The sequence below is a fragment of the Hemibagrus wyckioides genome, linkage group LG06 (genome assembly GCF_019097595.1).
Source record: "Hemibagrus wyckioides isolate EC202008001 linkage group LG06, SWU_Hwy_1.0, whole genome shotgun sequence".
NCBI classification, from domain to species: Eukaryota; Metazoa; Chordata; class Actinopteri; order Siluriformes; family Bagridae; genus Hemibagrus; species Hemibagrus wyckioides.
In genome coordinates this window covers 14,599,388-14,627,374 of record NC_080715.1, presented here as the reverse complement: position 1 = coordinate 14,627,374, position 27,987 = coordinate 14,599,388, and the positions used below count along the sequence as shown (strand labels likewise).

The 27,987-nt window shown below is 39.0% G+C and overlaps 1 protein-coding gene across 4 annotated transcripts in view; it reads right to left on the bottom strand.

Moving 5' to 3' along the window:
• fign (fidgetin) overlaps nucleotides 1–27,987 on the bottom strand; it is a 44,940-nt gene that overhangs the window by 14,798 nt on the left and 2,155 nt on the right. For 2 of the 4 annotated variants that reach the window (XM_058393379.1, XM_058393378.1), the window contains exon 2: nucleotides 11,651–11,774. The exons of the other annotated variants lie outside the window; for them this stretch is intronic. In XM_058393379.1, the coding sequence (XP_058249362.1) occupies nucleotides 11,651–11,723 (73 nt within the window). In that variant the 5' untranslated portion in view covers nucleotides 11,724–11,774. The remainder of the gene's footprint in view (nucleotides 1–11,650; nucleotides 11,775–27,987) is intronic. 4 annotated transcript variants of the gene reach the window in all.

Here is a 27,987-nt window from a genome sequence, read left to right as displayed (position 1 = left end):
CTTCTTAACAACAATTCATTCATTCATTTTCATCTCAGTCAGGGTGGCTGTGGATCTGGAGCCAATCCCAGAAACACTGGGCACGAGGTGAGAATTCACCCTTGATGTTGATGCCAGACCATCACAGGCCATGCACACACACATAGTCATACACTCATTCAAAACTGGGGCAATTTAGAGTTACCAATCTGCCTACCAACATGTTTATGGGGCGATGGGAGGAAACCGGAGAACTTGGAGAAAACCAATGCGGACACAGCAAGAACATACACAACTCCAGACAGACAGTAAGATCAGATGTGTGAGTTGTGAGGTGGGAATGCTTCCCACCGTGCCTTCATGCTGTCTCCTATACCATACAGACGCATGTAATTGCAACTGCTGATTGGTTTCCTGCAGCAGGTTGTCACAGACTGTGTACATTCCCTGTCAAGTGGAACAAACACTGCTGCACTCCAAAATCTGCACCAGCTTGCTTTGTACAGAGAGCTCACCTACTTGAACGCATCTGATTGCAATGATTATGTAGTAAATTGGTCAATGGCAGTAATTTGGAGTTTGACTGTTTCAGCTTTACTCTAGTTATTCTGTACAGCGGTTAAGTGGCGTCGTCCAGCTGTCTGCACTCCACTACTGTAATTAGCATAAAACACACACCGCCAGCTAGATTAACATTAAGCACTGCAAACGGTTCTAGCTTTTTAAAGACGTTCTACACAGAACCTTTACGTTACGTTACCTTCAAAATTATTTTTTTTTATTAGCTTTAAAATTTTACTCGGATTCTGTCAAAGAGGGACAAACGTGGAGAAACTTTAAGAGAAAATGTAATGCTTTGGTATGTATATGTTTTTGTGAAGTCCATCAGCAAAGCGATGCATCTAATAACAAATAATTAATAAAATACATTCATCAAACAACTCCTGATGCTACTGTGATTTTATTTCTCAGTCTGCTCTAGTCATATACTGTATATAAAACTATACTCAGACACAAGGCTCGGCACTGACTTTTGATTCCCTCTGACAATCATCGATCGAGGATATTTTACTGTGGCTTTATAAATCAATACAATATTATAAGCCTAAAACTCTCTCATACTGATATCATTTAGTACAACACAACCAAAAGCATGAGAACGTGTTTTATCATTTTCAGTACTCCTAATATGATTACCACTGCACTGATTAAATGAAACACAAAAAAGTATATGCCAGTGAACTCCACATAGTGAATTTTATTATTATGATTATTTTAAATATGATATTTCAGCTATAAATGCCTCTCCTTTCACATAGCGTATACTGTGCTCAGATGAGGTCTACTGTATTATTCATGTTCAGCAGGACTGGAGAGGACAGTCATCTCCACGGTATCGTTGCGTTTGTCTGAAGCCCATGACGCTTGTTTCTGCTGAGTGTTTTCCGAATACAACACCTGCGTCTGTTCTACAGATCAGAATGAGATAAAATGTTGAGAGAATATCTAAAGCTCTTATCGATGTAATGTTATGATTAAGGGTATGGATTACCTTTCAAAAAAAAAAGGTGATATTTAAATATTGCTTTCTCCATCATGCTTCATTTTCAGACTTTAACAGGCTTAACAACATGTTGTAGGCTCAGTTTTAAACACCGACTTGCTCATAGCTCAGTCAGTTCAAGCTGTCAGTTAGACACGTCCACGCGCTGGTGTACGCGAAGAGAGAAACGGGAGAAGGTTAATAAGGTGATTTACTTCTAATGTGCCATCTGCTTTTGTCTCAGCAGCACCGTCAGCACGCTACAACTTAACTCCCCATATGCAAGCTTCCATTTCACAGCGGCTGTGACAGCACGTCACTTTTATAACCAACAGTCGCTATCTAAAGACGAGCACACACTGGGCCAGGAGACATTTGGCTAGGAGAGAGAAACAGGAGGCCAAAAGCCACCAGTGATGGGAGGTGAATTTATACAGGGCACTTATCTTTAATATAGCTGGCATGTCAGTCAAGCAGCCAGTTTCCGGAAGACGAAGCCACTCTTTCTAACTCAGCGTAATATTCATGACTGCGCTGTGAGGGAAGGCCAGCTGTGACAGAGCTGTAATCAGTTCAATCTGCTAAACACTTATTACGCCTCTCAAAGCGGCACTGATACGATGCTCTCCTCTCCTCTCCTTGTGTTCTCCTGGCCCGCCCTTCCTCTTCTCTTTCACTTCCCCTCCTCTTCTCATCTCCTCCACATCTGCTTTTTCACCAATATAATCTAAAACAGATTGTGTCTATCGAGCCGTCTTTTAACCAATTAATATATAATTAAATGTTTTATTTGTGAAAAGACTCAAAAACAAAATCCTCTGCATTGTGGAAAACAAAGTAGCTTTAGTTATTATTTTGTTAATGAGGAAAAAAAAATCCCGGTTCCCCAGCAGATGTTTCTTATATTCTTTTGATAGTTACCAAATCAGACTGTGAAGGATTTCAGCAGTCCATTAAAATCTAAATCTGTTTTTTTCATGTCCTATACATAATATAATGCACTCTATCTTCTCATCCATCAGTCCAAAGCCAATGAGCTAATTATTTCTCCTATAACCGCACCACAACACACATTGCAGCGTTTTTATAAATCATTGCACAAGATTCGCTTTCTGATATTAAGTGGTTGGTAAGTACGGTGGATACATCATATTTCAAGAGTGGACAATATACGTGAACATGACAGCAGGGAGAATAATGGCCATCCATTATCTTATATTGCTTGCAATAATAATTTTCAAGGCCCTCGTTTGGTGAAGGGTCCATCACATGCTTAGCACAACGACTTTCCTACGTAATCCAAAATGGATCTTTAAAGGTCATTAGCAGAAGTGAGGTAACAGAGAGGCGTTTTCTCTCCCCCTTCTCACCCTTGTTCCTTCTCTCCCTCTTGTTTATCCTGGGTGTCTCTTCACTTCCAAAAAAAAAAAAAAACCCCCACACAAACACCCTTATTGCTAGGCATGTTTCGTTCATTGACGATTTAAAAACAAATCGGTATTTTATATCAGATATTTTGTGATCTGTCAGAGGTTTTTAAGCGTCCACGAATCGTGTAAGACATACTTGCAATTGCATGTGTGCCGTTCCTGATCCTCACCCCTCGAGTCAGTGAATCCTTTCAATCAAGGATAGATTTACTGCTCCCTCCTTCAGCAGATCAGTGTTTGGATCTGCAAAATTCTCAAGTCACAACCAAGATTTGCTCCTCTCACATTCAGCAGCTCAGTGACTTCTTTAGGGTTATTGCTTTTTAACATTTCTATGTTTTATCTGTCTGTAGGTCGTATTTGCATTTCAAACATAATCCATACACCCTGAGTCACTGAATCTTTTCCGTCATGACGGAGATTCTCTCCTCGCTCGTTCAGTGTATTTAACTGTTTAAATCAGTAAATGGCTGAGATTTTCTCCTCCCTGAGCAGAGTTCAGTGATTTTCACTGAGGTTTTCCAGACTTTCAGTGTGTGCAGTGTTAGTCTATGTTAGGCTGAGGAGAAAAGTCACTGATATATATGGTAAATAGATATTTCGCACAGTTTTACACTATTTTACATTCATCTTAAATCCCTCCAGGATTACACTGATATTTTTTATGTGATTGTTGTGGCCATATGCCCAATTTTGCTGCAGCTGATTTTCAAAATTTGCAATGCAACTTGCAGAGATTTCTATGATTTTGTTTGTGTTTATTCAGAAAACTACATTTTGCAAGCACAAGATTTTTCTTTTACAATTCTAGCAGTGAAGACACTTCACTACTTTCTGTAATAGCTGCACTCATGTTTGACGCTCATGAATCGAAGAGAGCTTTGGCTGAATGTGTGTTGTGATGACATCACATGCATCTTGGCCCCAAACTGCAAAATCTGCAGTAATTTTAAAAGAATTACAAGCTTTTCCAAATAACACAGAGTTTGCTTGATTTTGCATTCATTTCTGCAAACACAAAACCATGAACTCCTGAAGGGACTGAGTGTTGTATTATATGGCTGCATGATCAGGCTTCACTTTTTGGGCACACTGTGCAAACTGAACAACCTGGTGAACAAAACTGAATGAATCGTTTAAGTGAACAGACTCAAATGACTCAAGTCACTGAAAAGACTGAAAAAGTGGATCAAGTTGTACAAATACAATAAATACAGAGAGCATATGTATTTGCTGGGAAATTGAAAATCTAATAATTAATGAATAGTTTCAAAATATATCCAAAACAGAGTTAAAATTAAGCATGCTGTTTCCTTTCTTCCTGATCCAGAACCAAATCCAGATTTTCTGTAGATTTCTGCAACAATGTCTATATAAATAAACTGAAAATGTATGCATGCAGTTCAGATCACTCATTATTAAAACATGGCCACTATGAACAGATAACAAGAATTTCTAACACCTCATAATGTTTGTGTTCTAATACTACTAATTGTCATTCTATGTGTAAAGCACAAATCACTCAAACCTGCCTAAAGCACAGGTGAATGTTTGGTAAAAATACAGAATCCTTTACTTTGGTTAAAAAGCCACTAACACAGCTGTCAAAATATGAGCCTCAGCTTAGATAAATTGCAGACGGTCAAGTGGCCTATCAAATACAGCATGTGTGTAATTTCTAAGCAGGCCCAAGTCTTCCAAAGTGAAAGAGTAGATGCCTGTAAGCACTTATCGGTCTGTCATTTTTACCTCGAAGATAAAAAATGTTTTTATTGATGTTATACAGAGAGAGAGAGAGAGAGAGAGAGAGAGAGAGAATGGTTCTCAAATTCATATTCACTTTCATGGAAAATAAAGTGATTGAATAAATGAATAAAGTAATAATGCATGAGGCTGCTTCACGGCAAATATAGTGGTATAGGGACGGATCTTGGATCAACAAGTCAGAACATTAGCACTACAAACACACTCATGAAAATGTTTCTTTTGTAGATAACCAAGGTACTGTGGGAGGAACTGTGCTGTGAGGAGCACTTGACCTTGTTCATAACAAAGTCTACTGAAAACTACAGAAAAATTACCTATTGAATATGGACACAAAGTTCCTTTCAACCTTTGTCAATGCTTTGAATTTAGTGAACAAATTCAATGTTTAAAAAAAAAACAACAAAAAAAAAAAACCTAAATGTCCAAGCCTTGGTAATTTAATTTCAATAGAGGAATCAGATATGCTGAAGTGAAGAGTCTCTTCCAAGGACAGAGAATGGTCAGAGGCACTGTGAATGAAGAATATCTTTATTTGGTCTTCTGTAAAAGGGAAGGAGGCAGAGGAGGCAGACAAAGGCAAATCTACACCTTTTCCATGTTGATCGGCTCCTGCTAAAACATTTAAATGGCAAAGAACTAGAAATAAAGGTCTTCCTGATAAAGAATGATAATAACCAATTAAAATGTTTAACAAGATGTTCTTTGTGCACGACTTCTCTAGTCATATAGAAAGAAAGAAAAAATCGCTTTGGCTAAACTGACTTACTTTAATACATTACTGTGACAAAGAAATAGTCGTGCCACAATACCACTTTCTTTTCCAATACCATTAGTGAAACCTTGAATATCAACAATATATTTTTTTAATCTACTGAGCTTCACTTAATATGGCAATCTAAAATTTTTAAATTAAATTAAAAATTAAATTAAATAAACAGTGCAAATGTGTGCATTATTACACAAATTAAAGTAAAGAAAATGTGTAGGCACCACCAAAGACTTCACCTTTAATTTCTGCATCAGACCTGTGTAATCATTTCTTAATCTTCCTGCAATTAACAAGAAAAAAAATTAATAAAACTATTTGAGTTTCAGTAGCTGTTCAGTAGCTTATTTTGAGCTAAGCCTCAATACCTTTCCCCAAATATGAAATAATTTGATCTATTGACTGCTATACACAGACATAACGGACACTAAACCTTACATCGATCAACAAAACAAAAAGTTTCAAAAATCTGTTATTTTAGATGCAAATCTAGCATACAAGTATATATAGTTAAAACAAAACACCTTCACACAGCGTAGATGTTTACTAACGCAGTGACCTAAATGAATAAAATGTAAACCACATATAGTTATTGATTTAGGTCTTCCAACATCGTTACCAAATTTCAAAATACGTACAGCAGTTCTGAGAGGTCTAAAGGCACAAAATAGCAATAGATGTTGTTCTTGAAAAGCAACAGTAATATAACACTCGGCTGAATCTTCGAGATGCCGTGTTAAGGCCTCGCTGTTGGCGAATACACACTTGCGAGCTTTCCTGTCCGTGAGTGGCGCGAGAGTGTGAAAGTGATCTATTGGTAAGACTTGCATGAAGCTGAACTCGTTTTGGCTAGCGAGCGTCCAGCGCTGGCTCGAGTTTTCCGGCAGATCAGAGCAGGCAGCTTGTGTTCCGCTGGTGCATATGAAAGTGAGCTGGCTGGGACTCAAACTCTCCCTGCAGTCAATGTGTTGAATAATGTATCTCGAGGTGTCACGAGGGCCTCTGCAGCCTTTTCTGAGCCAGATTTAAATGTTTACACTCAATTGAATCCAGCTATGATACATCCCCTCTACTATGCATGCACACAAAAATAAACATGTACATATATAATAGGCACCTGGCTTTTTTTTTTATTTTTTATTATGGAACACATGCTCTAGAGCAAGATCGATGTAAATCAGGTTCTCATAACTGCAAAGTTTATTGTTGTTGTACTGTGTAATTTATTTTGGATTTGTGTCTGTATTAGTGCTGTGCGTTTAAATCAAATCATGTTTCCACTGATACATTTTGCAGGTCAATGGAAACATTTGTCTAACTGATGAGAAGCATATCTACAGATAGAATTCCCGAAGCTATACTGGCATGACCACATGCGGATACAGTACTGCCAAAACCTCACAAAAAAACTATTCTAACTAAATATTATCATTGTTAAATAGATAAATCTAGAGCACCAGAATACACTTTTGCCAGACTGATATGGCAAATATACACATTTCTGCATAATTCTCTAGTCTAAACTAAGAAATCTAAAATTTTGAACTTTGATGCCTGTCCTCAAAATATTTCGAAACACCTCTTAAGTGTAATAAAAAAATAATTGTGAACAAGCTTTAAATATCCAAAATCACAACTTTTCAGCAGATATGATCATAGTAGTTCACACATTTCCTACAAATTCAACAACCCTGTGATGTGCATAGGATGGTGCCAAGCCTGGCACACTTCACGTTTGCTGTAAATAAAAATAAAATATGAATATTTTTCTGTCCTCTAGAACACGGGATCTCAAACTTTTTTGGAGCCAGGGACCCTTTTAACTGTCAAATTAATTCACAGAGCCCCTCAGTACAGATTTAGTTTATAAACATAATCCAACCGCTCAAATATTAGGCTCATTATTTAAATGTGTGCAATTTTAGTTTTTTGACTCTTAATTGGAGCCATTATAAATGGCATGCATTTTAATTCTGAACTTTTCTCTGACAAAACATGTTAGATCCAAGGTGATATTATTTATAGGCTTGCTTGTTTTTGAGGTTTGGGTTAAAACTATTATATTCAAGTGACCAGTCAAATAGGCTGAGAACTATATTGCTAATAAGAAATTACTTAGCTATGATAATGCTGGGTTGTCCTTTTGGCTGTTAAAAAACCCCCGGAAAAAAAAAAACAACAAAAAAAAACAGACCCTCTGGCTATGCTTTACCAACACCCTTCTTTGAGAACCGGTGCTGTAAAGTGCACTGGGTGGGGACTAGTCACATCTGAAGCCATAAAGACAAGCTAGTCCCCATCCTCCTATAAAACACCACAACATTTCTGTAAAAAAAATCCACAGCCTGGTTTTTAGCAAACAGATATAATAACACACATCACACTAAATTCATCATAGCATTGTTAATGTACTTGCATGTCATCATTCAAATGCAAATTTAAACGTTCCAACCTTTCCACATAATCATAGATGATTTCAGAGCGGATGAGGCGCTGGTGTTGACAGTGCTGCCTGCACTGCCTAATAGCCCATGATGGCGTTCTGTCTGCCTAACACTCGACAGGCGAAAGAGACAAGTGTTTCACATTTGGCATTTTCTTATGCAAAGCAATAATTCACGGGGTCTCGGGCATATGTGCAGCGCCATTGTTCTGTCCAAATGATGCTCATTAAGGCATGACACCAGAGGCCAAAAGACTGGCGAGCCAGTGGAGAGCTCTAAAGCAAGCTAAGCACATCCACAATCACTGGAAAGGCCTGCTTTACTACTACAGAGGGATTAGAGAGAAATTATTCTGTCTTTCTCACAAACAAACATAAAGCATTGTGATGAGACTTTTTATTAATAAGAATGAACCAGTGTGGACAAGTCTACGTCAGTGTGTGTAAAGAATTTCAGCTAGGAAATGTCACAATCTAAAAAAAATCTAATGCCACATTAGACATTTATCTGTCACTAAGAGAACAGGTGCTTCTGAATTGAATCCTCTTAAAGTAAGATTGATGGTTGAAAGGGATGAGCCGACACTGAACTGAAAGTGTAGGTGTCGGGACATATTTACGTTTCTGCATTTTGTAGATTTTTATCCAAGGCGGGTTATGAAGGAGTTACAGCCCACACATTCAGATGATCAGACGTGGATCTTGCTCAAGATCCCAGCATTTACTTGTTGGCGGTCCTGAGATCAACTCTCAAAACCTTCAGCTCTAGTGTTACGGTAGCATTGGGGCTATGGTTGAGCTAGGGTCAGGGTTTAGCTAAGGTTTAGGTCTAGGGTTGGGGAACATTAACTGCTTAGCTATCACTGTATGGGTATGCGGATGTTACTCTCTCTCTATATTTCTCTGCCCCTCACACAATCCTCATCTCTCTCTTGTGCACTCATAATGCCTCTAGAGATCACTTACACACTTCAGAAGAGTGGAGCCCAAGACCTGTGACCTTTCTGCATGAAGCATCGTTGACCAAACTCTATTTTGGCCCCAAAAGGCTCTGTCCCAAAGCAATAATCCACCAAGGGATGAAGCTAAAGAATGAAACCAGCCTGCTAGCTCCAGAGGAACTACCCAGATTCTCTGGCTCCACAAAACCATCCTGATCAGTGAACTTCAGAAAGCCACCCAAGCCAGTTGGCTGTGGAAACCCACACAAGATGCTACTTCAACCTTCTGGCTCTTTAAAACCAGAGTGACTCTCTGGAACCAACCTGAAAATTGAACTCTGGAGAAACACCCAAACCTTAGTTGGCTCTGGAAACCACCCAAACTTGGCAAACTCCCCACTCTATCTCTAGAAAACCACCCTGGCTCATGAGCTCAAGAACCCTAGGTTTCTGGCTTCACATACCCTTAAGTGCTGGCTCTAGCCAACAACCCTGACCTTCTGGTAAAGGTGTAAATGGGACTGTTTTTCTTTTCATCCATTCACTTCTGAAGTAATTCTGATGAATCCCACCAATTTCCAAAGAAGCCTTGAGCAACCCCACCTGCTTCAGCAGTTATATTTTCTGTTGTACTTGCCAGTGATACTTTCTAACAAACGTATTTGGTTATATTTCCACAAATAATGTAAATTACAATTAACCTGTAAAAACTAGCTCCTGAAGATGAATAAATGAATGAATCCAGTGACCATATCACACAATGCCAGGTGAGCACCGCACCACATCCAATAAGCTCACTACTTAATGAGTTTGGCCTTTTTCATGCAAACTTCATATCTGACCACCCACTCTTGCCTGTATAGAGAAAGAGAAATGCTGTTCTTGGTTCCCGAAGGATTCCAGGTCCAGTGCACACCTCTGCCTTGTGGCTTGTGACAACCAACCAACCTGCTTGCTCTAGAGAAACAAACTATTCCTCTGAAGCCATAGAATCACCACAAACAAATTATCTTTAAAGAACCACCCACCTAGTCTGCTCTGGAGAATCAATATTACCTTTTGGCTCAAGACCCAAAACAGGGCATGGCCCAGGGGATAAGGATTGGTGTAAAAGAGGTAAGAATTTACATTTATCAGTTTTAGCATATGATCCTGTCCATCAGAATATCAGGCGCACAAAATTTGATACAAGCACATGCATATACATAGATGGGTATGTGTGTCTGTTCTTCTCAGCAAATACAAAGACAGCAGGCAGTCATTTAAATTACAAACCAATAGACCTGGTCTATTGCAAATGAGCACATTACCTCGTTCAGTGGTCCGATTCAGGCCTGTGATTACTTCACACTCACCCTCCATTACACACACCACAACAAAAGTGATTGTGAAGTGGAAAAATAAACTCTGCATGGGATAATCCGATTCCTGTTAACATGTTGTTGATGTAATTAATAAAACCATTCAAGCGCCACTGTGCTGTTTGTGCAAATTTCTGTTTACAGAAGAATAAAATGCAAAGCTGCCACTCTACATGGGTGGTTGCAGCTGAGCTATTTCTGATTAGATGAAAGGTGCACTTGAACACAAGTCAAACATTTAGCTCTGACCAACTGTGAGAAAAGGCACCTCTTGAAAAATTAGATATGTCACAGATAAAAATATGGTGTGTGGTTAATGAATTCTTACACTCTGGCTACTTAGCAGCCTGTGCATTTTGCAGTCAGAGTCACTGGAGTGCTTTGCTAGATTGTGCTCTCTGCTGCTTACTGTTCATCAAGCACAAAAACACACTCAGCAAGTGAAAAGCCCTGTCACCTTCTTCTCTCCCATACTGCTAAACAATCATTTACATTTTCACTTTGTCTCCTATCCTTCTCACTGACACTAAAGGAGAATTAAAACGGGAGACTATATTTAGCTGAGAGGAACCCTCAGATCAGAATTAACCTGGAGGTGCAGGGTGGGATGGGGATGGGGATGGGGATGGGGAGGGTATAGTACAGGTAAAGTAAGAGCACAGCTGCCCTGATCCTTGCAACGCTTGCTACTTAAATAAACATTACAAAAGCTGCACTTAAAGGTTTTACCTAAAATAGACTATGCAGCTATAATGCACCATAGCAGATGCTACAAGCATGTGACCCACTGCAGTCTCCTAACTATGATCACCAGAACTTTCAGTTGATAATATAGAAACACAGATAGCACAAGAACAGATCTAAAAGAGAACATTAAATCCCAGGTTATGTGTATAATGCATTCAATAATAGAAATATCAGAAAGCAGCATTACAGAAATCCAGATGTAGATTTAAATCCCTAATGAATAAGCCAGATGTGACAGAGGAAAATGTGACAGAAACCAGATTTATATTTATATTTATATATATAAGCCACACATAGAGACTGGATTACAATAATTAGACCTAAAGATACCCTGAAAAAAAAGCACCAGTCATGAAGATTAATAATTTGCTAGCTACACCAATTATCATAAAAAATTCCTGACCGCATGCATTATTTTCCACCACACATATTTCTACACGGTTCAGCAATACAGATGTTACAACAGTTATATTATAGTTGCATTCTGCAGCATAGTCTAGCTGCCATTTCCCAGTTTCATTTCAAACATATGGGCTGGAAACCACAATACAACAAAAACCTGCATGGTAATTAAAGTAGCAATATTCAGCCTGGCGCCTTTTATATAAGTGATTACTATATTATTATTGTTGTTTGTATAGACTAATAAAAAATGAAAGATGTGGTAACTGACCAGTCCTGTGGCTTATGAAAAATGTAGAGCTCTGTGGGTACTGGATATCTGAGCGAAATTTAAACAGCCTCATTGGTACAGCCAAGCTCTAAAACCACTGCTTACATTGCTCTTCTGCTGGTCACTGATCGAGAGAGAGAAAAAGAGAGAGAGAGAGAGAGAGAGAGAGAGAGAGAGAGAGAGCAGTAAGACCAGCAGTTCAGTTTGGATATATATATATAGTGCATGATGTGGCTGAATCCCCCATTCCATTCCCAGTATAAAACCATTACAAAATAATACATACAGAACACAAATAAAACTTTGCTCAACATCTAGATTTTGTGCTACATTTGTGCCTTTCTTAAGCAGATTTTATTAGCCTTAGTAACTTCAGGCACACATTTTCCTTAAGGGAGGCCCTTGGCCCCATGGTACTCCATATTGATTTTTACGTCTCTCCTGATTGAAAATCCTTTGTAGTGCAGAGCGAGGCTCAATCTGCCTCTGGGAACCAAATTCGTCCATCTACTTCACAACTTAAAGACATGTCTATTTATGAGTTAGCCAACTTCTAGTCAAATAAGTTTCACTTCACTAAAGCTGTGGGAGAAATGACACTACGGGGAGATCAATATATGCAAATAAAATGGGTCATTTACATATTTTACATTATAAAAGTAGGCTTATATCTAAGAGGATGTTCAGTGTAGCACACATCGAGATTCTACTCAAGCTCTTCACTCTATACTGGTAGGCGTTGATAGTAGAAAATTGGCACATATATGAACAAAGCTCTTGAAACTCCCTGCCTGGGAAAGCTTTTTTTTTTTTTTTTTTTTTCAGGAAAAGGTACATAACTGCAGAATGTAATTACTGCCACTGATCGTATATCAAAATGACACCCTGTTTCCTTACCATTAACATGCAGGGCTACATGCAGTGGATTAACAAACAGAACATGTGACTGGGGTGTCTGCTGCTGCCTTTGTGTTCATGAGATCAAGTCAGGAGATAAAGCCTGGCTGAATGTAAGAAAACAAAGAATTAAAGAAATAAGGAAAAGCTAAACATGTCAGTGAGCGCTCTGGATCTCGTTCTTCCAGTTCTGTACAAATAAACTCCAATTAAGAATCCCGATAATGCTTCTGTTTGAACGATTAAGCGTTAAGAGCAGTAGACAAAAGCGAAAGACAATGTGGTCGTCAGCTGTAAATAGCATTGCTCCGTCTGGAGCCCATGGTGCTCGGCGGTCACTATTGACTGCGGTGGCAGGAGAAGGTCAGGCTCAGAACACGGGCCGCTCAAAAGGTGGAATGAGGAAACTGAAGCAATCTCTGGTCAATATGAAATAGAAATCTCTGGACTGTACTGCGCCAAAGTTACTGGAGTGAGGTGGCCCTGCTGCACGGGGAACTTTCCTGAGCGGAGGGGGGTGTTATGGGAAATTGGCTCGCCCACTGGCACAGTCTAGCATGGCTCAAATAGAGGATCACGCCGCACACATCACAGAATACAGATCTGAGCTTTATACAGCACACAGGAGGCAGTGAAGTGTGTTTCAGCACCCTGTAAAACCTACTGAGTGCTTTATCATCACCAGGATCATCCAGCAGGCCTACAGCTACTCCGCTTAATAAGTACACACTTTTATCAACAAACAAACAGACAATATGGACTGCTGCACTGGACCAGATATCATTTTAAATGCAGCAGAAGACATTTTTGATGTTTTAATTTGTTTTTCTGGTTTTGATCCCTTTTCCAAATTCCATTTTCGTATAATTTATAGGTTTTAATGACTTTATCTGTGTAAATAAAAGCTCCATTTTATATCATTTTTTGATTTTACTGTTCTGATTTTTGTTTTGTTTTTTACAAATTCTTTTATTTACTTTCTAATTTTATTTTTTCTCTGTTATTTACTGTTCTTGGTTGTCTTTTACACACACTAATTTCTATACATTCTGATATTTTACTTTAGCCTTTTTTTTTTACTTTTAAAACATGTATTTTTATTCTACTTTTAGTTTGCTCTCCTTTCACTAACTCTATTTTATATTACTTCTTCTTCTTTTTTTTTTACTTATACTTGTATTTATTCCTATTATTCCTATTTTTTATATTCCTTCTGTTTTCATTTACAAAATCTTTGTTGTTCTTTTGTTTTCACTTACTCTTGTATTTGTTTTTATCATTTTTTAAATATTTTAATTTATTATTATTGCTGCTACTGCTCCTATTATCCCCTAATTGATTCTTATTGTCTTTTTAATTGTCTGTTTAATTATTTATGAAATGTTCTATTATTATTATTATTATTATTATTATTATTACTACTTCTATTACTCTGGTTGGATCTCAGCCAGAGTAATAGTAGTATCTCAAGAAGGCTTTAATTAAACTGACCTGAGAGCAAAATAAACAGTTTGGAAATTTGCATCTATCATGTAGGCATGGTACAGCTCACATACAGAAATTATAGGCTTGTGCAGTATCAGTATGGTGAGTCCAGGATCACGATGTTCATTCATAAACACTATACTGTATTGTCCTCAAGCACTAGGGCTGATCAAAATAATGATATAATATGAATATAGTGATAAATTATGGCACAATACACTTTTATTGCAGGTATCATCAGGATTATAAAGTAATTACCAACTCTAACTGGCAGTGGCTGATTAGATTCTAATTAAAATGTTTGTACTGATTTTTTAAAAATAGTTTTTCATTTTAAATCTTAATAAAATCATCTCAAAGTACCATTTTTTTAAGCAGCACTATTATTTTCCTGGTTGGTTGTTTTCAAACTACTGCTGTTCATATTTAAGAAATCATGTATGCTTATTGTCAGAATAAGCTTACTGCAGTATATCGAACATGGCATTATTGGCCTCCCTAATCTCAACTGTCATGTGAGCTCAATCCTGGCGTCTAAACTGGTCTGATTTTATATCTTATGCAAAACCTAAAACCTTCTCCTGTCTCTGTCTCGCCTCGGGTTTCCTCCGGATCAGTGTGTTCTGGAGATGTAGAGCCACAGGTCTCTGGGCACAAGTACTCATCTGTCTCTCTCTCTCTCTCTCTCTCTCTCCCTGTGAGAACGACAGGTCTCTGGCACACGCTGATCCATCTCTCTCACTCACACTCTCTCTTTTTCTCTCTCTAAGAGTGACCCCTCGCAGCCAGTGTTCGTCTGTCGTCGCTGTATCGATTTGAAGAGAGGGAAAAAGGTATAATTCAGAGCTAATGCAGGTGTGATGCTCAGCTGAGCAAAAGCACCAGCAACCAACGAACACACACACACACACACACACACACACATAGATGATGCACATGCATACACATATTTCCCTTCTTGTTACAAGAATAGAGTGTAAGAATATAGGATTTACAGCATACGTGTGATAAAACGAATCACATTGAAGTCTATGCACTAATGTGTAAATAATGTGAATTCTCCCATGCGAAAATGACTGGGATGTTTCCATAAGGTCATGGACATATGAATCTCTGTGATGGGTACGGCAGTGAGTCTAACCTTCAACATCACAGCTGTGTAGTCCATCAACAGCACAATAAATCATACAGCCAAACAAAACTGCTGCTTTTAACCTCGTGGTCCAGAGTGTTAATAAATATTAATAGCGTTCATTGCACACCACTTTCAGCTCTATTTAAGAGCCATAAAGGCAGCGTCAGTGCCCATTCATGGCTACGCGAATACCGCCACACACACACACACACACACACACACACAAAAAACGCTTGCTGACAGCACCACTGCACTTCTAAGTGGATGAATATTGAATTGACATTTTGCACACTACTCTGATCATGCACAGTTTTCCTTGCTGCAACAGATCGCAAATGAATTCGCTCGGCTCCGTGTCCGGACAGTCTTTCCCAGGACAGAGCGCGTGATGAAAGCAAAGCTGGTTTACGGGAGAAGTAAGGCGGCTCACTGGCTGTCTTAATGGCAGTAAATTGAAAGCGTTAGCTGGAGTGAGGCCTGAAGGACAGCTAGAGGCAGGAAGGGGGGCGAGGTGGAGGGGGTAGGGCGGTCTGGGGGCTTGGGGTATGGGTTGCAAAGAGCTGAGAAAGGACAGGAGAAAGTGCGATGCTGAAATGTGTGGAAAAGAGAGAAAAAAAAAAGGACAATGTCAATTTGTCATGATTAGGCGAAGAAAAAGAAAGGAAAACTAAACTAAATGAAGGAATACAACAGGTCCTTCACCTTCACCTCCTCTCAGTATGCACACAGCAGTCGACATGCAATTTAATGCCTATCCCATAAAGAACACACATTAGCCTAACCTCCATCTGCTGTCTAAATATTCCGGTGATCAGAGTCATTTATTTACACTAAGATAGTCAAAGTTTGTCATTAAACAATGTAATGAAATGTTTAAAAAAATGTTGTTATTGAACAGGTTTTAACTTCCTGTTCGCTGGCATTCTGCTGGTCCACTGAGCATAATGAGTTTGTGTGGAACAGTGAGTACACACACACACACACAAAGCTCAGCAGCTCAAATAAACCTGAAAAGGCCTTCAAGAACGGCCACCTTCTATTAAGAGAAAATGAATGTACAATTATTTATGTAGTTAAGTAACGAGTGAATGTGAGTGCGAGTGTGTATTTGCATGTTCTGTATTCTTCCCAATTAAAAGCTAATTAATTAGATACAATTCTATTAAGGAACAAATCCCACTCATCAATATACAGAGCCCAGGGTCATTCGCTGCTCAAATGAGAATCGGGTTTCTTACACTGCGAGCCACTAAAAATAACCCATTAGAGCATGGGTGGAAAAAAAAAAACACAAACAAAACAAAAACACTCACTCCTGCAGATGACTCATGGATTTACTTAAACACAAGTACACATTAATGATTTGGAAAATGGAAAAGTAGATACAAATAAAGCCCCTTTTTTACGTATAGGTTCTCCTTATATAAATACGATTTTTCACTGCAGAAATCGAATAGAAAGGTGAAGACGGCCTAAGGCCAGCAGAGACGCATGAGCTCATTTCACACGAGCTTTAGAGTCGCTCTGAAAAATACAGTAAACTTTACCTCCATGCAGGGGGGCAATCTGCAAAAGCAATATTAAACAATTTGTCAAAATGGTGAACGACTAGAAGCAAAATATATTACTAATCAAGAACTAAAAAAAAAAAAAAAAAGACTAGACTGGTAGGACAAGTGATTTGTGGATCTGTGATGTGCTCTTTTGTTTGCAGGATTTCTCAAATGCTTTAGCCATTATGCTTGTCTCTAATCTGTGTTAATGGAGGTCTCTGTTGTCCTTGAACAGTGTTCATAATGTTACCTTTCTTTCATACAGACAATGAGCAGCTCTGTTCTCAAGCTGTTTTTGTCGAGCCTCAGACAGCGATGTTTAACGTTAAAGAGCCAAAACGCTTCAGAAACAACATGCAGAAACCACTGAGTGTTTATCTCGGCACTGCATCGGTGTGTGGATGCCGACTTTAAACACATATTTTCTTTTGGAAAAAACAAACAAAAAAAAAACAACAAAAACTGCAGGTCAGTAGTCAGTAGCAGTATTGCTGCATCTCATTAAAGCTGACAGAACGTCTGCGTTAAAGAATCTACTCTGAGCATCAGAAGTTGCTCCTTATAGGATTCTGACTGGCCACACACAGACATACACATATACACACACACACACGTGTAAACACACAGCCTGGGGGCAGTGAGAAGGTTGTATTCCACGCTGCTGGCAGCGGTATGACTTAGCAGCTTCTATTTCTAGAGAAAGAGGGTTGAAGTGAGGCTGCCGTGAGTGTAACACTGACCCTCGATGACCTTTGACCCGGAACACTGCCCGAGGCTCCAACTCGGCAAATCCTCATTCGTTTGCAATTACCGCCCGGGCCCTTTTCTCACGAGAGAGCTCAGACTAAATCTGCACGCCGGTGAGCAAGAATTTAGTCACAACTGGCTTTTAATCGGGGCCACGCTGCAAGCTACTGGTTGTGTGTATCATGTAAATGTGTTGTGTGTGTGTGTATGTGTGTGTATGTCTCGCCGTATGGCTCTTTGCTGTTTTAAATTCCTCAATCACTGCTTCTAAGTACAGGTGGACTTTCACTGCAAATACTGGACCCTTAATATCTTTTAACCAGAGCCATTCTGCAAGCTTGGCACCATGAATGCGTGTGTGTGTGTGTTTGTGTAGGGGTGTGTTTGTTTGTGTGTGTGTGAGTTTGTGTATCTCTCGCTGTACGGTTCTTTACTGTTTTGAATTCCTCAATCACTGCTTCTAAGTACAGGTGGGTTTCCACTGCAAGAACTGGTCCTAAATATCTTTTAACCAGAGCCACTCTGGAAGCTTTGTGTGTGTGTGTGTGTTTGAAAATCCCAGTCCTTCACTGTTTTGTCTCGCTCTGTCAGTGCTCTGGTTGTAAGTGAAGGCAGATGAGAAGCAGAGTTTCCCTCAGCAGTGTGTGTTTTCTGCACTCATCTGTCACTGGTTTACATACATGCAGTGACACCTCTAGTCTCAGCGGGAAGCCGATGTCAGCGTCGTGCCCCGCTAAAGGCAGTCTGCTTGGGTACGCTGCTTCTCCAGGTATCCCTCTGGAGAGGCATTAGGACTTAGTGACAGTATGACAGCACACACACACACACAGGCTTACCATACAGACCAACAAGCACACTCCTACACAAAGCGCTGACTTAGCTCCACATAAATTTCATTGGACACAAAATTATTTTGCAACCCCTCGGCCTCAGAGATACAGAACTTTTGGGATGAATAATGGAAACAAAGAGGTAAAAGGCTTTTGGGAACATTAAAAATATGCTGCGGATGAAATATTGGAAAAGTGTGGAATAAAGGGGAAATATTTCTGTGGGCCAAAAGTGCTAAAAGGATAAAAAAGGGATGAAAGGGATAGATAGAGCAATTCACAGCTAATCGCCCAAACAAGTGCTCAGGTTCCTTGGCCCATCCGTTTCTCGAGACAAATTTAAAACGTGAGCCGTAATCCAGATTGAGCTCACACCTGCAGCCTCTCCTCTGATTCTCGAGGGCCGAGAGGTGCAGGTGAACACAAAGCCAAGAAGCGTCACTCTCTTCTGGAGCTGCTATTTTGGACAGTGTAAAGTCAACATTACTCCCAAAGGTTTTCTGCTGATAATGAGCACAAAGGAGGCGTCAGCCCTCATAAACCTTGGGAATGATGCTGAACTCCTTATGAGCGCTCATTTTTTTTCTCATTCTCTCTTTCTCTTTTAAATTAATCTAATTCCATGTGGACCCTTAAAGGGCCCGTCAAGTAGGCCACACTCTAAACAAGCTTTTTACCGCTGCCTGGTTCTTAAAGGGGAAGTAACTCTTAAAGGGCAACAATGATCTGAATAACAAATAAATATTTTATGTGCACATACAAGCTCTGCTTCTGTGAATAAAAGCTATGCCCAATTATCTGTTTCTTTTTCACCAAGTGTCACAGGGTAGAACCACTAAAGCAAAATGCCTTTATTTATTTAAATCCCATTATTTCCCCCATCTCACTGCTTTAATAAACAAACTGTCACTGACAAAGTGAAAGACAGACTAACACGAGTAAAACTGAAGAAGGAAACTCTGACCCAAAGCCATTTGTTTTAGAAGGAATGAGAAAAACAGAAGGAGAATACAGAGCAACAACATTACAAAAAAAGGAAAAAAATAGTCAAGAAGGTCAAAATAAAATGTGTGACTGGAAATAAATAAAAGAAAAACTTTTTTTGATGTTTCATTTTGATGTTTTTTAATTTTTATTTTGTTCTGATACATGCAAATATATATTTATAATTAATATATTAAGTTATATTCTGTAAGCAACATCAACTTGTAATTTATATATATATATATATATATATATATATATATATATATATATATAGTTTTGGTTTTTATTTTTTAAATGTAAGCATTTTACACAAAAAAAATACAAGTTGATGTTGATACAGATAAATGACAAAAAGATGTATATATATATAGATGTATATATAGATGTATATATATATATATATATATATATATATATATATATATATATATATATATATACTTTTTGTCATTTATCTGTACGTAATGGTTTGTAGTAGGTTGTGTCAGCATTTCATTAACAGAAGCCTTCAGGCTCATTCAAAATCAAATTGGTTTGACTTTCCACCATTGAAATAGGGTCAGTTTCAGTAATTCTTTAAGAGAGGTAAAAATGAAGGAGAGAGAAAGAAAGGAAGTAAAAGAAGAAGACAACGAGAAGGGGGGGGAAGTGAAAAAAAAAAAAAAAACAGTGGCGGTGATGGTTTTCTTTGGGGGAGGGAGGCAGTGTGGGGTGGGGCAGTTGTTCTGACATCCTGAAAAAATAAAAACACATCCTTGTCCCTAGGGAATGATCATTACAGCTCTCCTTTCCTAGGCCTCTAAGCCCAAATGTTAGTGATATTAATCAAGTGACCCATAAACCCTTACTTTAGTAACAAGTAATTAGTAGAAAAAATACAATAAAAAGAAATTAACATTTTGCGTTAATGCTTCAGTGAAGGACGCTAAATATCCAGTTTGACAATGTCAACTGCACAACAAACACACCCTTTCTTAATTATTCTTAATTAATATACACATTACTATATATAGCACTGAATTGGCAGTGTGTGTGTGTGTGTGTGTGTGTGTGTATATATGTATAAAATCTAAATGCATATAGTACTGAACAGTTCAGTTCCAACAATTAATTTCATCAAATGCATATTTACTTTGTAATTACCTCAGCTGGAGGACATGGATGAAGGGCGTCCCTCATACCCCTCAAGCACAGACATTCTCTTATGCAGATTGGCTTTAATAATTCATGCCCATTAAAGCTGAATCAAACTGCACCAAACGTAAATATTTTCATTCATAAGTCCCAGTCAGTGGTACATTTCAGCACTACGCAAGTAGTAGTGTTTAAATTCTATAAAAGAACCTTATAACAATGTCAGAAATAAAATCGGTTTTACATTTTCACATTTCCGTACAGATCTGTCAGCTCTGTCAGAATTTTTCTAATACTCTTTACAGAAGCAGATAATGTATTACTAGGGAAAAAAGAATCCTTTAAACTTACACTCATCTACAGATTCAGACTAAATCTCCACACCTTTTATATAATGTTCATAGTAATCACTTAATTATATAGCTCAAGATAAATAACTGAAAAATAAGCTGAGAGATTAAGGGGGTTAAAGAACTGTAGGTGTGATATGAATGCTCTTGTTGGACAAATAGCTCTTTTCTACACAGATGAAGCTAGACAGTTCATTTCCTACTGCAGCAGTTTGGAATATGTAACTGCAAAGCAAGACCTAGTCATAATGCTTGTTTAAAGCACCTTCTACATAGCAGTAATGCCTGAGCCTCAAAAAGCCAAGTTACGGTCTAAACTGCATGTTATTTATTGCACATCTATTAGCAGCTTTGCTGATCCTGACAGGGACAGGAACATACCCCATCGGCCCAAACAGCACCACGCAGGCTGCATATTAAGGCGGCAGGCGATGGGGTAATACCGGAGAGAGAGGAGGGGAGCAGTAAAAGCCGGGGTGAGTCAGGGTCAGCGCTGTGTCGGTGAGCACCACAGCTGAAAAGTGCTGCTCCACAGACGGCTGAGATGAGATAATTACATTACGGCTCATCATTAGCACCGGCTGCCTCCCCCACCGGCTAACGCTGGAAGCCTCCAGTCAGAGCCGAGAGCCAGGCGAGGGGCCAAGAGTGTAGCTCCAGACTCCTGATAAGTTTCCACGTCTCCTTTTATCCACAAATCCATGACTTATTAACAGCTAACATCAAATATTCAAATATATTGAAATGTGATCAGGCTTAGCCAAACCTCAGGTCATGTTTCTTCCATAATATTTCCTTACACATTTATTCTTCTAGTCCATATATTGCAAATCACCCTGTACAGCATCCAAATACCAGTGTACACCAGTCCAAAGGTTAGCCCACTGCCCTACAGCTCTAGCTGGCTAGCACTGGCTCAGAGCATTTCGGCACTTTTGGTGGATGCTAACCACTAACCTCCCTGTGAGGCTTTGCCTGCTTCAGGCCGATCCCCCTCTGTAGGCCTGACACCGTAAACTTCATGGCATTTTACCAACATTTCTTTCTCTCATTCCTCTCCTCCGCACTCGTTTTACCGAGCTCCTGTGTGCTTCTGCCTTTCAGTCCTCCAGACAGTCCTCACACAGCACCTCTCCATCGCAGCCCGGCTTCTCTACGTCAATCGCTGGCATGATGCCAAGCTGCCAGCCCGTCGGGCCCCCACCGAGGATGAATGGAGCGCTGGGAAGTTAGAGGAGCGCCGCGCCAATCGCGCACATCTCCCTATGATCATCATACTAATTAAGATCCAACTGCTTTTATGTGATCTTTAGTAGTACATCAAAATATCAATTTGAGACAATTAGCTGCTGAACGTGATGACTCAATTCATCATTCCTGAAGGATTTCAATTTTACTTTTTTTTTCTTGCCAGTGGGAGGAGGGAGCCAAAATATTGGCGCTCACATTCAAGCACATGAATGTTTTCTGTCATGCATATCAATGGACAATTTTTCTCAGAGGCTAATTTCAATGCATTAATTACAATTTTATGTTCTCATTAGATGATATAATTCGCTCTCCAAGCTGAGCTCAGAATGACTGATCTTCTGAAGCCATGTTTTTTTTTCCCCATGTCTTTGTGTAATTTACAAGGCTTCCGATGAATTTAAATGTCAAGAAACATCAAATAAATGAATAGGAGAGAAGGGTTTTTAGCACCCTGTAATAAAAGCACGCTCCGCTTGCTGGAAGGAAACAGGTGACTTTTTGCACTGCACCCTTTAGACGGTAAGGGACAAGAACTAATTTACAATTTTACTCAATTAAAACCCTCCACACCCGCATATATCAAGGACATAGAGCACTGAAGAAAATGAAGGGATTCAGATATATTATTTGGCCAAGGATAAGAGGACTTTGAGTGTACAGAAAAAAAGAAAAACATTGTTGTTCCAGCAGATTTTAACAGGCTAAACGTGTAAAGTATTGTGAATCTTTATGCAATTATCATGGTGACTTTTTTTTTTTTACATTATATTTTCACATCAGTGGCCAAAGAAATCCTTCCTGGAGAGCGCAGCGCACCACGGTGAAGGAAGACTGCAAATGCACGTCTCATTTTTCAAGGTTGTTCAGTGATAAAAGCACGTTATTGGTGCAGCGGGAGACAGTCACAGACAATCCATCTGCACCGCTGATATTCTGCACTCTATACAAACTGTCGCTCTGCTGTGGCGCAGGTCTTGCCAGAGCTGTGATCAAATCGTTCAATTTCACAATTTAGAGGAGGCCAAACAAGCAACAAACAGCAAGAAAATTTCCGCAAAACTGCTAGGAACAATTTAAAAGGTGACCACCAACACAAGAGCAAGGGTTAAAAGAAAACGCTACCTTAAGTGAAAGCAGCAAAAGAAATTCACGTTGCCCTCTGATCAGACCTCAAACTGCTTTGATTTAACTCTCTGGCTATCAGAAAAATTCAGAACTAGACTGTAATGTCATTGCAGACCTTAATGCACAAATCCTCAGTACCTAAGTGTTTGTCGTGGGCAGGACTTACAGATATTCTTATCAAAAGCAAATAAATAAATAAATGAAATACTTTCTTCCACTGTATGTCAATGCAGAAAATAAGTGAACTGTTTCTAATGACAAAGACTGAAGTCGTAATAATAATAATAATAATAATAATAATAATAATGATAATAATAATGTTCCACCTCCTAAGAGGTACGCAGCTGTCTGTATCTTTCTCTGTTTGTGCCTACCTGCCTGTCCCTGAACTAAAAAGCATAAAATCCTGCCTTCATGGAGCCCATTAATAAGGAGGTTTATCATGTCTAATTAGAATGTAAACAGAGAAATGAAGACGTCAGTGATTAAAGCAGACGTCTCCGCTCCTGTCACTGGGGGTATGCTAATTGCTCGTATAAAACTGTGAATGCAAGGGAATGTTGAAGAAGGCCAGTTTAAACGTATTATGACTGAACCTCTCCGTGGCCACCTGGGGATCAGCGATTCTAAAGCGTTTCCCAGCAGACGCACTACCGTCGCTTTGCTTCACAGACAGACAGAGATCCGGTGAAGGGCAGCTCATTGTTTCACACAGCAAGGGAAAATAAAGCGAACACTGAGGACATATGCTGTGTTCACATCTAACAGACCACAGCAGTTGTGTCAAGAACATGGACTACTACCTGTGAGCAAAATAATAAACCCACTAGTCTGCTCAGTGTTCGTAGACTGAAGTAGACGTCTAAAATGACACTCAGGATTCTGAGACAGATCAAGCATCAATCATCTTGCATTGTTCTAAAGAAAAATCAATTAACAATTTTACGTTCCTCCTAAATGAAACAATCGTCTGTTTTATATAAGCAGGAATATAAAAGAGAACATTTTTTTCCCCCCAAACTGGAACGTGAGCAGTTCAAATCCTGATGTCAGCTCAGTGTGATTGCTGCGGTTATGATGCTGTCAGGTTGTGTTGCCTTGGCGATGCGTTGTAATGAATGGAAGTCCAGTGTGCACAGCAACACATTTACGTCCATCTGTCAATCATTGTTACTGCGGCGGATTTCAGCGTTTCTCTCGCCAGCCGTGAATCGAGCTGGTGATCGAAAAATGCTACCCAATATCACACACACACACACACACACACGCTCTCTCTATCTAGCTTTTTTTAATATCTAATATGTGATATGAGCTAAAGTTCTCCATTTAATTAGCAGCTATGACAGGAGGGCGGAAAAAAAAAACGCACTTAGATTAGATGCAGCCTATTTGTCATGTCCGCAAAAGCAGTTCACTTTTGAAACCCTCAACAAGTTGTCTGCGCAAAATAATTATCTAAAGAAATTACTAATAAAAATGCATTCACCTTTGTTCACAGATTTCTGTCATTGTTTGAGCATGGACTATTTCACGTTTTGTCTTGTCCTGCCGTTCCAGACATTGCATTTTTTTTTGCACTATATTGCATTCAGCACTGACTGGAGATTCCTAATGTAAAAAAAGACGTTGGACAAACACAGTCAGTCGACTCATCAGTCCAGGACATGTGGAGTAATAAATCACTGCACACGCTATTTACAGTAATCTCATAACACTCCCACTGCAGCCATATTCCCATCCGGATTTCTGTCTAGGTAAGCTAAAGCTAAAAAATATAAATATAACAAAATTATGTTTTAAATATATCTATATTGACCAATTGCTTTGATGCATTTTGGACAAATTACATTTAATAACTCAAAGCTGACAGTTTGATGTTTTTGTTTTTCCCTGTTGTGTGACTGTCATTTAGAGCAGCGATGTGGAATTTTCACCATATTTTCCCTTTGGTTCCATGACTCAGGACAGCATGCAAACAGGAGCTGAGGTGTCTGTGTATACAGCATGGATAAATGATAATATCTATTTCAAAAACATGCCTTCACATATGCTGTCAATCAGAGAGAGAGAGAGAGAGAGAGAGAGAGAGAGATGTATGGAAAGAAAATGTGGCAAACCAATGAGCAATATGTGTCCAAATAAGTGTGTGTGTGTGTGTGTGTGTGAGTAAGTAATAGGGGAGGGGGGATGCAGAGGGAGCATGTCAAGGATTTGAGGTCCTTCATCTCTGCAGCAGAGCATACACATCTCTCAGTATAGCAACAGACAGCTGCAGCTCCTTTCTAACGTGCCCCAACTTAGATCATCGAGAGAACTGACAGCACTCTCCGAAACGCACAAAGATAACACAGCCAGCTGCCACGGGAGAAAGAGAGAGAGAGAGAGAGAAAGAGAGATGCAGGGGGTTCTCACTGTAGAAACGGGGATTTGTATTTGCATGTGTCTCTCCCTGAGGGGTTTCCTCAGTTTTCCTGATGAAAAACACACGAGACAACATTTAACATATTTGCTTAAAGATGACAACCTGCTACTGATTTTATTCGAGCCGGGCTTTTGTCTCGAATGAAGAAGGGTGTTGGGTGGGGGGGGACTGAATGAGGTTTGTTACAGAGACTGACAAATGTATCCGTCTGTACGGATGAGTGTTTCATCAATTTGAAACAGGCCCTGAGATCCCCCAAGGTGCTCGTCTAGCAGCAAGCCGACTTCTTCTACAGCTTCCTTTAATTGTCACCATTACACAGAGATAAAAACTGTCAGTCTCATTTATACAAACAATCCCAAGAGGACTGGACCGGTTAGACACCCAACCCGTTACACTGTGCCAGATTTTTTTTTAGAGCACTGAGGGTTTTAGTCAAACTAGTGACAAATGAGTACAAAGAAGTAGAAAATCACTGCTAGCAAACTAACACCTAGTGAGTGAAATTTTACTCTGTAGGAGTTAACCGGTCATGTGAGTGTCACATTGAATTTAAGGACGCTAAAATATCAGATCAAAGTGCCATGAAACCAATAAAACAAAACACAATTTTATATAACGCTACTGGTGGGATCTTTAAAAGGACATGCTTGAGAAATATCTAAATAAAACACATTCAGCGTGTTCACTTGCAGAGAAAGTTGCAAAATATATGTTTGCGTGTGAGACTATAATCATAACAGATAACAAAAAAAAAATTATGGCTTCCTTACGCCACAGTACTTCTGTCGCATGCCACTCGTGTAATCCTGTCAAATTCACAGTCAGGAAAACTGAATGAAATTATCCGAGAGTTCAATTTTGCTTGGCTGGAACTGATACTACAAAGTATATCGTCGACATTTACCAGTAAATATGTTTAAGTATAATTCACAAATCCTTTTAAAAAATAACGGTGCATGCAAAAAAATTATATTTGCATCCTTTCCAGTATAAATCATTTTCCATACATTTTCCATACGTAAATCATTTTCCATACATTTTTTCTATTAAAGTAATGCAAATAGCTTAGCAATTCAACCATGTTTTTATTTTGGGGAAAAAAAATTGCTAAATAGATAATAATATAAAGTAGCAATAAAGTGAATTGATAGAGCGGTCATTAAACTAATATAATGCCTCAGTCACATAAACCACTGTTTTCTTTTGTTCCTGTTAAAATGAACGAAACTATTCTAAATATATAATAAAAATAATAATAATTGAATAACAAAGGTCATGTATAGAATCTAAAATTATTAATAAGATTAAACTTGTGTATGTGTAAATCCCTAAGGCGGCGTGCTCAACACCAAACACATCAAGTTAAAGAGGGTGCTGAAAAGGGGAGGGGTCAGCATCTGTCATCGAGCACACCACAAAACTTAACATGAGGTTTCATGTCAACACACACACACACACACACAGACACACACACAGACACACACACAATAAAGAGTGAATGGTGCTGTCAAGTTGGTTAACATGCTGATAGGCGCACCTGGGGTTAAATCAGAAGTATGTGAGACCACCGCAGCTTTTCCACACGTCCGCAACTCACTGTGTTAAAATAATCAGCCGGGCCAACCGCCTTTAGAAAGACTACCGCTGCAAATCCTGACACTAAAATCTGTCCAAAGCACTCCAGTTTCATGCAGGGTGAGAGGAGCTGATCGAAAAGACTTGCACAAACTACCACAGCTTAAACGAGGCCACTTCTTGCCCTGAACTGCTGAGATCTAATAAAAACAGATTATGCATCCTCCTTAACAGTTCTGCCATGCAAAGAATACAGAAAACTTACAGGTGAAAAAAAAAAAAAAAAGCCATGGACAATTTTCATTCCGATAAGAAGACACTGCAGAATAAAAAAAATCACTTCAATATAATAAATGTAAATTTCCCTACTGATGGATCCTCAGCGATAAAGAGGAGTTGAAAACACACTTGAAAGTGTTTTAATTGTGTGGTTAAATGCAAATGCTGCTCGCTTGCACATTAACTGATTTTTCATTGTTACTAAAAAAAATACACTTTCAGGGGGAAAAAAAAAAATTCTTTGGTTAATGCTTTTAATCTAGGCATGCAGCTGATGTGTCCACAACATTGTCCACAATTACTCGAACAAATTGTGGAAAAGGTACAAGTGACTTTTCAATTTTTAAAAACAGTGTGATGTGTTGTCGAATACCACCCAACAGTGGTATGTTGTCTGACACGACTAGACGCAAAACATATGTGGACAGTTAAGTCTGACGTGCAACAAGGAACATCTGCAGCAATAATAACACATAACCTATTCAAAGTCAGGTGTAATTAAAGATCTAAATCTAATTTATTGTGGCTTACAAAACTATACATCTGTGTAACGTAAGAAAGTGC